The sequence below is a fragment of the Syngnathus leptorhynchus genome, chromosome 11 (genome assembly GCF_054491065.1).
Source record: "Syngnathus leptorhynchus isolate UIUO chromosome 11, UIUO_Slep, whole genome shotgun sequence".
In the NCBI taxonomy this organism is placed as follows: Eukaryota; Metazoa; Chordata; class Actinopteri; order Syngnathiformes; family Syngnathidae; genus Syngnathus; species Syngnathus leptorhynchus.
In genome coordinates this window covers 8,194,570-8,204,861 of record NC_141205.1, presented here as the reverse complement: position 1 = coordinate 8,204,861, position 10,292 = coordinate 8,194,570, and the positions used below count along the sequence as shown (strand labels likewise).

Sequence of the window (10,292 nt, the reverse complement as noted above, 5' to 3'; positions counted from 1 at the left end):
CTGGACTTGTGTGGTTAGCTTGGCCTCTGTGGTAGCAGTGGTGACTGATGAAGGTATGTGTGTGTGTTTTGACATGAGGCAGAAGTTGTTTGGATTTTTCAACACGGCGACATATCGTTCTTAATAGTCGGCAAACATTCAGTGAATTTAGTTTTTATAAAGTTGTCAGATAATGCGAACAAGAGTGTGATTGGTTGTTTATCATTATGTGCTTTCCGACTGTAGCCTCTGACCTAGTCAACTGCGATATACTCCAAGGTCATGTGCCATTGACATTCTGGAATATAAATTGAACATGGTTGTCAAAGTAAAAGAAGAGTTTCTTTTATTGAAAGCTTCAAATTCAGTAAAAAACATACATGACATGACGTGATAAATAACATGTAAATACTCCAGTTGTAAGTCATCATTTCATTCATAATTCTATAATTGAAGGCTTATGATAACTAAATCATATTACAAATATTGCAAACTCAAAATGTCTGTCCTGAAAAATGACTGGACTATCTTTTAAAAAATAATTTAAATAATACAGCATTTTAAATACTTTTTTGTCACTTTTGCCTTTTCATCTATCTTTTCAGTGTATTATTCAGCCTTTTTTAAAGTTTGGCTTCTTTGTACAATTTCCTACATTGGTTGATTAGTTGTTGTTTTTTTCATATCTTTCTCTGTTATCTGTTAAAGGTCTGTGACATCCTCATCAGACCAATCATTCTGATGTGTCGACAATGAGAACGTCGAACAAAGTTCTTCCTCCTGAGATCTTTTTGGTGATTCCCCATGATAATAGTGACCAGTTGCTGCAGTATTTGACTGTGTTGGCTCTCTGGTTTGGAAGTGGTCGAGCGATGCAGGGATGGAGTCTGTATCCATCATCCAGCCGTAGGCAACATAAGATGGGGGGAATGTCACGATGCCATTGTCTCCATCCGACTGCGTCCAAGAGGGAGGAGGAGGTGTGAACAGGCTTCCAGCCAAAAGTTGTCCATGATGGAGAGCACCGTCAGTGCCGCGCCTCAGGTTAATGGGAGACGGGGGCCTCGTGTCGAATTCTATAAGCGAGAGAATACATTCTCGCTCGCCAAGGCTTTGCCATATATTAAGTGTGGCCTGTGAGTCATAGTTGATATTGCCAGAAGCATCCTGCTTGTATTCCGATACAATAACAGATTGTTGATCGTCATAAGGACTCCTTATGTTGTTGCTGAAACTTGCTGGTGAGAAATTATGCTTTGCCAGGTTATTTGGCATCAGTCTTCTCCATTTCCTCTCAGTCCTTCTGAGTTGTCCTTTACGGACACAGGTCATGACCTTGTCCCAAAAGCTGCTGGTCTTTGTCCCTCTGTTAAACACCTTACGCCTGCTACGCCTCCTGGAAGGCATCCAGAAGATCCAAGATCCCAAGACCAGCAATGACGAACCCCAAGCTAACTCGATGATCCTGGCCCAAAACTGGCTGAGCCACCAGCACCAACCGAAGCGCCTCCAGTTACCCATCAGTCCATAGAGCCAGAGAAGACTGCAAATCTGAAGATTGCAGCTTATAATGCCAAGGCAGGCACACACGGCCGTTACCCGCTTAGCGCACCTCTCGACCTTTTGTAAAGGAAGCCCACAAGGAAGTGAGGACTTGAGGAACATATTTGAATAGCAAAGGGACTTCAGGAGTATTTCTAAGCAAAATGGAAGGCCCCAACAGAGTGACAAAATCTGCAGCATAAGAGAGAGAAGTGGAAAGAAAGCAGTGAAATATAAATCGGCTGCTAGCAAAACGGCGCAGTGTGATACAACCAACGCCACCAACACCCGAGGCTGATGTAACATGACTGGGAAAAGGAATAATTGGAATCTCCTGGGAGTGACAAGTGTGAGGGTGACCTGAGCCCACAGGAACAGCTGCATGGGAATGTTCTGCAGTGCTGCCAGCGTAGTGTGAGACACAATCTGGCGAGTACCGTAAGGATCCAGTAGCAGGTGAATGGCCCGCAAAGCGCCACTCATAATCAGGGCGCTGTTAGCCAGCATCAGAGAACCGCAGTGGGGGTAAGAGAGAGTGGAGGCAGCGGCCATTCCTAAAACGGCCACCGACGCCATGAGGATGAAGAGGCCGGCCGAGCCGAAGACGTGGATTTCCCAGGCGAACGCCAGCGTGCGCCTCATGTCGTCCCATAGCAAGTCGGTGCCGTTGTAATTGGCCAGAACGACGCAAGGCATTTGAACGCAGGGTCGTCCGGATCCTGATATATTGGTCACAGGGGAAAACACACGGGTTTCCACAGGGTGGTCCACACCTGTAAGGGAGGACAGAGTCTTTATCCTTTTATTCACCTTTTGTTTTAGCGATTTTTGATTTTCATTTCTAACGGCACGGCACTCCACACTAGCTTACCTGTTTGAGCGTGATTATCAACTCTTGCACGGCTGCCTTCCAAAAGAATGTCCTGTGATTTTACACTGGAGTGATTGAGTTTTGTAAGTGAAGAATCGGTGTTGGCTGCTTCACTCATTGAGTGCGGAAGAGTAATCACTTCACTTGATGTTAACTTTTTTTGCTTTCTGGTTTCCTCTGTATTAGGAGGGATTGCACGATCCAATCTACTGCTGTTGCCTCTGATGTCACTCACTGGATGGATGATGGACTCTGTGCTTTGAGTCCTTCCAATTAAATCACCATGTGAATCTGAAAAGCTTCCAAGTGAATGACACAATGCCAGAGTCATGACGAAGAGCAGAGAGGAAAACTCCATTTCTACCCACCCTGTTCAATCAAAAGCCTGTAGAATAAAGCAAAAATATTTGAGATGAACTGATATATTACACAATATATCTATTTGTTATGAAGATGATTGTCACATTTGAAAGGTGCATTATTCCAACATTTAAAACCATAACAGAAGGTTAAGCAGACAAAAAGAAATCTCCATAAGAGGGATTTTTGGTAAAAGAAGCATTCTCTAATTCACTTCATTTATCCACCCCACAATATCTGTTTGTGCAAAAATGCAACACTGCACAGACAAATTTGAACATTTGTTTGTGAATTTCTGCTCTACAAAGGCTGCAACACAATCTGTCACTATTATATATATATATTTTTCTAAAGAAACAGTTTAGCGCATAATTAATTACAGTGCAGGTATTAGCAGATGCTATTTTAAAACCAGATCACTATTTTTGAAATAATTTTCACAGTTCTAAATGCACATATAAGCACACTAAAATATCAGAATCGACCTGACACGATATGACTAAAACAATCTACCGACACTTTTAAACAATGAACAGGATACCTGTGAATCTTTAGAGCTTCTTTTAATGCATCAAGTATAGCTGCTCCATAGGTGGCTGGTGAAGTCCATCAAAGTGAGCTTTCAATAATGTGGACCATCACATCATGCCTTCAAGCTGGCGTCCTATTCTTATTACTGCACCGGCTGCTTACTTGGCAGTGTCCCATAATGGGTCAGCTCCTAAGAAGACCCATCAACAAATACAAAACTGATGTGGAGTAAAATCATGGCTGCATCCTCAAAGCTCATATATTCAGACAAAGATTAACCAGAATAAAAATAAAAGAAAACTTTTAAAAGGATACTCCACTTTTGAAAAGTAGTTCATGGGGCCCCACCTGCCACTGTCTACAACAGTTATGTTCAGGTAAATCCTTCCCAAAAGGATTAGATTAAGATTCTTACGGAAGCACACAGTCACATGAAGTTAAAGGGCACATCTGACTACACACTGACACACTCAGAGAAATTCATTCATTCTAAAATGTTGTTTTACATGGTGTTTTAATATTGTTAGTCTGTGCATAAAAAAATACAACACTGGAGTAGAATTGTCTAATAATGCATAAAACGATTTCTTTGCAGAAAATGATCATACGGCTCTTATAAAAAGAGAATCACGCAGAGTATATGGAGACTCGGAGTCTTATCATCACAAATAGTTGCAGAAAAGCACTGACAACCAGGCACTAACATAAGAATTAACTATTTGCTGCCCATGTTCAATGCACAGGGTCTATGCATGGTGCACATCTATTCCAGTCCACCTTAAGAGGAGCGGAGAGGCCGCATGAAGAGGAGCTACCAGGGGGACGGCCTCCACCGTACACGCCGGGCTCTTTAAGGGGGACTGGCTAAGTTAGATGCTGTTAAAGGGACATGCCTTCCACGTTGTTTTCAAACATACAGTACAAAAAATGGTGTGCTCTAAAGTTGTTGCCATTTCTTTTTAGTAAAGCACATTTTATAAATCGTATTTATATGATATTTTTGAAATAGACAGTGTAGTTGCAAAATAAAGAGTCACATTTATTGCTCTTGACAGCTATAATTTATTTACACATGCACAATTTAAGGAGATCCAATATAAGGGATGTGTAGAATTCTGCATTTACAAACGGAATATTGCCATTGTGGGAGCTACTGAGGGCCTGTTTCTGTTTCTTTTCATATAAATATTACAAGCCGTTCTCTGTATGATATTATGGAGTTCAACATCAATATTGCCGCATTACAATTTATTATGCTGCGTCAGAATATACAAATAATGTCAAAAAATATCTAACCAAAATCAGCATATCAAAGCTATACCATTATCAGAAGTGCTCGTATTATTAAATTATTACTGATAATTCCCAAAGGATTCTGTTGCCCTGCACAGATGGAACAGAATCTCCCGTTTTTCACAACAGGGCCTAGTCTTCCGTCATTTAAGAAAATCACACTGGATAAACCTCCAAAACACAGTTGGATGTCTGGTCGTTGACAATCTTCAGGCTTGTGGAAAAGGTTTGCTTCTTTGCTCGTACACTGGTGCTGGTGGGTTCCTCGTTTATCGACATCGAAAGCCGCCTGGATTTCTGCGCAGACGTCAGACAAGAGACCTCGCCTGCTTGATTGCCTCTGCCTCTTCATCGCCGCCGTTGTGAAATAGTTGTTGCAAACTAATCGTAGCATTGTTGGTGGAATTGCAGCGTCTGCCCTGCATGGATTGTGCGACGGGGTGGATAGCATGCTGATGGTAGCTGCTGGACGATTATCGGCTTTTTAGTTTTTAAACACCGTGCCTTGGCGGAAAGGAGACGATTTCTTTTTATTTAAGGTAGCATGACAGGATCCGAGCGTTAGCATTAGCTAGCGTCATGTTGTCCGATGTAAATTTGGAGGCTTGTTGCGTTTTAAAGGAACGATCTGTGTAGTTTAGTCTTGATATTTTTTCAATCAACGCCACCATGTTAGGTGATAAATATAATTATCTGGTAATCATACGCACCGAGGTTATTTAGTTCGGCTAGCTGTGCTATGCTAGCTTGCTAACAGTTAGCTTAGCTTATGGGCATTCAGTTTGTACATGAGCTCAGGCTACCGTGACTTTGGTGCCTTTATGTGTATTTTTTAGACTTAATCGTCAATGTTTAAGAAAAAAAGGAAAATACAAATCATAGCAATTATTCAGATCACAACGACGGCGCCACTTCGTAATCTGCTGAAATACCGATTGTTCTTGCAATTTAGGTTATGTGCGCAAAATTATCCCAAAACATGACTTACATAAAACTACAGTCATCAGGTAGATCATTTAAATTGGATTTTGTAACATCTTTTGACTAACCGCAAGGGAGTTATGGCTCTCTAAAATGATTGGCCATCGTCTAAATACAAAGACAATTGGGTCGAGATATTCTTTCCTGTATTTTTTTTAAAGACGATTTTTTGGAATATTTACCTATTCTTTAACATCTGATCTGATTAGAAACCCTGCAAAACACAGAAACCATCAACATAAAATAACATTGACAAGTTATTACAGAAAGACAAGGGGGCTAGGTTTGCATAAACGCTTACAAAAATAATGATCAAGAGCAAAACACAAGTTGTGAAAATACATTGCACACTTAACAGGCATTTGTAATTGATTGAGTTAAGCCCCTCTTTTGATTGTTTTCTAGGTCCAGTGACAATGAACGAGCAGGAGGCTGGTGTGGTCTCGTTTGACGAATACGTGCGGCAAAAAGCCCGAACTGTACCCCAGCACAGGATGAAGGAGTTCCTGGAGTCCCTCTCCAAAGGAGAGTTCAGTCAGCAGGGAGGGGCAACCACCACCACTACCACCACCACAGCAGCTATGGTCTATCAAGATCAGACCAACAACTGTGTCTACACTGACAGCACAGAGGTCGCTGGCTCTCTCTTGGAGCTGGCTTGTCCAGTAAGAACTTAATTTATTGACACGTATCATGGCTTAACTTTCAAGTTTGGTGTGTTAAAATTGCTGCTTATGGACAGGTACAGCTGACCTCAGCCGAGATTTCACCTCAGCTTTCCATGCATTCAGAATCGGAACAGCAGCTTCAAGTGCAGGTTTGTTTTATTTGAATTTACCTTGTGACTTCATGTGCAGATGTGAAAATGAATGGCTCTCTAATAATGGCAAGGGAATAAAAAAACATTTAGAGTCTCCGCACCACCATTTCGCCCAGTGTTATTTGCGATATTTTCGCTTGTTGATAGGTTGATGATCTTTTATTCTTTTCTTCTCTGCTAGGTCCAGATCCAAGAGCAGCCAGTACTGCAGATGGCCACGTCCACTCATCAGGACATGCAAGGAATGTCAACTTCTCAACTTGTGCCACAGGAAGAGCTGACAGAAGAGCAGCAGCAGCAGGTACCATATCCATATAAAGAGCGGTGGAATCTTAAGATTGGAGAGCTTGTGGAAGGCACGCAAATTTTGAATTTCCGACAATTTAATTGATTCATTCTGATCACTTGTTGTGGAACATTTTCTTTTGGACTAGATTCAAGCACAGCTGGTTGCGGCTGTGAGCGGAGAGCAACAGATTCAGTTGGCAAGTGGTCACCAAATCCAACTGCAAGGTACGCAGCAGATACAGCTAGCGGACGGCCAGCATATTCAACTGGAGGCCGGGCAACAGATACAGCTACAAGGCGGACAGCAGATTCAGCTGCCGGGCGGCCAGCACATTCAGTTGCAGGGCGGCCAACAGATTCAGATACAAGATGGACAGCAGATCCAGCTGCCGGGCGGGCAGCAGATCCAACTGCAAGACGGACAGCAGATCCAACTGCAGAGTGGACAGCAGATTCAGCTGCAAGACGCTCAGCAAATTCAGCTCCCGAGTGGCCAGCACATCCAGCTGCAAGGCGGACAACAGATTCAACTCCAAGATGGACGTCAGATTCAACTCATGGGAGGCCAGCACATCCAGCTCCAAGATGGACAGCAGATACAATTACCAGACGGACAACAGATCCACATCCAAACCATCGAGGCTATATCTCCTCCGCAGCAACAGAACTCTCCCAGGGAGACCGAGAGACGGCCCGCGACCGTCTCGTCTGTTCTTCCGCCCGCCAAGAAGCGCAAGGTTGACGCTCCCTTGACGGTGTCCTACGCCGTTCCTCAGGGGCAGCAAGTGGCCACTGTCATCGCCATCCCTCAAGGGCAACAACAAAACTACGTGTCCCTGAGGCCCGATTTGCTCACCGTCGACAGCACTCAGCTATACAGTGCCACGGGGACCATCACCGGGCCCACAGGGGAGACGTGGACCATCCCCGTGTACTCCACCGCTCAGCAGCAGGGCGTGACTCACATCGCCATACCGCAGGAGACGTACAACACGGTGCAACTTGCCGCCGCCAACGGCAAAGCCGGTTCTTCCGCGAGGTCCACCGATGGGCAGTCTGTGTCGAGTGGGACACAGGAGGAAATAGTCCAAACGCTGTTTCCCGCCCAGTTCATGAATGGGAACATTCACATCCCAGTAGCTGTCCAGACTGTAGGTGGGACTTACAATACAACGCAGTCGGTGCACATATGGGATCCCAGTCAGCAACAGAACCAAGAGGACGGAAATGAGCAACAAATCCACCTTCAGGTTAGACTTCTTTTTTTAAAAATTATTTTTACTTTATTATGAACACTGACATTTATTGTCCAATGTTGTGGGCCCTTTGGTATTACTGTGAAGTGTTCATCAAGTTGAATAATGTTAACCTTTACTTTGACATACAGTAATTGTTTAAAATAGTAGTAATGATAGTACTCATAATAATACATTTTATTCGGAATGTGCCTTTTTTTAAATTCCTCCGCACACTGTGGAACCCTCAGAAACTCTGGAAAGGCGTTCCAGAAATCATTCATTGTCTCGTACAGGAACAAGGAGAAGGTGAGGCAAGTGCTGAACCGTCTGCCGAAATTTTAGTTCCCATCTCTCTGAAGCCAGACGAGGGTCTGGAGGTATGGCGCCTTTGGGTCAAGAGGAAAAATGTCGAGCTAAGCAAGCAGGACAAGACAAAGCTTGCACCCATCGGCCGTAAGTCAACTCCCAGCTAGCGGACTTTGAAAAGAACTCCTGCAGCGACAAATGCCGACGATCTCTTTGCGTGCAGGTCGCCAACCGCTGCGTTTCCAAGAAGACTTGATCTCCAGCGCAGTAGCCGAGCTCAATCTCGGCCTTGCCCTCATGACGCAGGAGGCCCGAGGATCAGAGGAGGAACAATTTGCTCCAGATGTTCTTTATTATGTCTTCTTGTGTATACAAAAGGTTTGTAATACTCGTCCTACAGCCTGGCAATCAAATGCTGTATGAGGTCATCTAAAGCATTGCTTATTCCCCCATTCAACAGTACCTCTTTGAAAATGGACGCGTGGATGACATTTTCTCTGATCCATACTACACTCGATTCTGTGAGAGTTTAAATAAAATCCTCACCGGATGGAAGCCCAGTGTTCATCCTCTCGGTAAAAGACAAACTCCCATCACTCTTTGTTGTTATTATTTGTTGACTTAAGACATGAGAAATTCATTTTTGTTTCGTCATGTTGCAAGGTTACATCATTCCGAGTCATGTGACAGAGGAGATGCTGTGGGAATGTAAACAGCTTGGTGCACATTCACCTTGGACTTTATTAACAACTCTGATGTACTTTAACACCAAGTGAGGTTTTTTTTTTTTTTTTTTTCCTTCTTACCACATGTCATCCCTTTGAATACATTTCCACCACACCTCAAATAAATGGTCAGGCCATAGCGCTGTGTAATAGAAAAGTAGTGCTTTAGTGCCATCCATGATTTGCAGGTTTTCTCAGGCCTGATGGGTGTCGTTTCTTAACGGTTACAAATGCTTTTGCCCGCAGGTGTTTTCGTCTGTTAACACCTGAGCAGCACCTAAAGGTGGCATTCTCCAAGGTCTTAAGGCACACCAGGAAGAACCCCACCAATACCAAGGACAAAGCTACTACTATCCGCCTCCTGAAAGGGCAGAGCTCACATAAAGGTACATTGTTTGCCACTTGATTAAGGAAAAAAAATAAAAAAAATACTTTGCTCAAGTAATTTAATTTACAGGTCCAGATGACCTATACGACGAGCAGATCGAGGATCCAGACAATCCACTCCGTTGTCCGATCAAACTTTACGACTTTTATCTCTTCAAATGGTGAGCTTGCACTCAAAACAAATAATTCTGCAGATCATGTTTCTCCTTTCCCTGTAACCGCCTTTCCCCCTTCCGATGCAGCCCTCAAAGCGTCAAAGGTCGAAACGACGCGTACTACATGACCCCGGAGCCCGTGGTGGCGCCAAACAGCCCCATGTGGTACTCGTCTCAGCCCCTCACCACTCAGCAAGTGGAGCAAACTCTGGCGCGCATCCTGGTGGTCCGAGAGATCCAGGAGATCATCGGCGCCGCTTCCGAGAGTTAAGACGACAGACGTGTCGGGCGAGAGGAAGATTGTACAATTCCATCCGATTGTTGACTGCTGCCCTTTAATCGGCTCAATAAATCTCAACAATCACATGGAGAACCCAATGAACGGGTATGAAGCCTGCAATGAAATTGTCCTCTTAAAGTTTTCAGGAATGTAAGGCTGGACTATGGGGGGAAAATGGAAACTGCTCCGGGTTCAAGTATTTTCAAGATGAGGGTATTTAACCGTTTACTCTTCTTTAACCTCCTATGTTTTGTTACCATGCCAACCTCCTTGCAGGGACCACTGCTCACCTTTTTTTTTTTTTTTTTTTTTTCTATTGTGTTGATATGTACAAAGATGACCTTGTGCCTGTTTTCAAGTATTTGATCCAAGTTGTCCCAAAAAGTAAAGTGCTACATTGTAGTCTTTGGGGAGACTAGAAACTTTCTCAGGTCAAAGGTTATGATTGATTGAGAGACTCAAAGACATTTCCAACATCTTTGTGTACAGATGATTAAATACAAGAGGACAGTCCTTGCGGCCGAAGTAGTGGTGAG

At 43.6% G+C, this 10,292-nt stretch overlaps 2 protein-coding genes across 5 annotated transcripts; one reads left to right on the top strand and one right to left on the bottom strand.

Annotated features, from left to right (window-relative positions):
- Window positions 1-681: 681 nt before the first annotated feature.
- On the bottom strand, window positions 682-2,756 carry LOC147049311 (proline-rich transmembrane protein 3). 2 transcript variants are annotated; one of them, XM_085924880.1, is made up of 2 exons: window positions 2,393-2,756; window positions 682-2,294 (listed from the first exon to the last, which is right to left on the bottom strand). In XM_085924880.1, the coding sequence occupies exons 1-2, from the start codon at window positions 2,748-2,750 to the stop codon at window positions 682-684; spliced, it is 1,971 nt and encodes a 656-aa protein (XP_085781006.1). In that variant the 5' UTR covers window positions 2,751-2,756. The 2 variants fall into 2 exon arrangements, with proteins under 2 accessions (XP_085781006.1, XP_085781007.1); XM_085924881.1 differs by having other exon boundaries at window positions 682-2,299; window positions 2,578-2,756.
- A 1,481-nt stretch (window positions 2,757-4,237) lies between these two features.
- Window positions 4,238-10,284, top strand: LOC147049310 (transcriptional regulator QRICH1-like). 3 transcript variants are annotated; one of them, XM_085923566.1, is made up of 12 exons: window positions 4,238-4,802; window positions 5,963-6,222; window positions 6,300-6,374; window positions 6,559-6,678; window positions 6,812-7,915; window positions 8,197-8,356; window positions 8,433-8,587; window positions 8,670-8,784; window positions 8,873-8,981; window positions 9,181-9,320; window positions 9,392-9,482; window positions 9,564-10,284. In XM_085923566.1, the coding sequence occupies exons 2-12, from the start codon at window positions 5,974-5,976 to the stop codon at window positions 9,745-9,747; spliced, it is 2,502 nt and encodes an 833-aa protein (XP_085779692.1). In that variant the 5' UTR covers window positions 4,238-4,802; window positions 5,963-5,973; the 3' UTR covers window positions 9,748-10,284. The 3 variants fall into 3 exon arrangements, with proteins under 3 accessions (XP_085779692.1, XP_085779693.1, XP_085779691.1); XM_085923567.1 differs by lacking the exon at window positions 4,238-4,802 and adding an exon at window positions 4,839-5,034; XM_085923565.1 differs by lacking the exon at window positions 4,238-4,802 and adding an exon at window positions 4,839-5,115.
- Window positions 10,285-10,292: the final 8 nt, after the last annotated feature.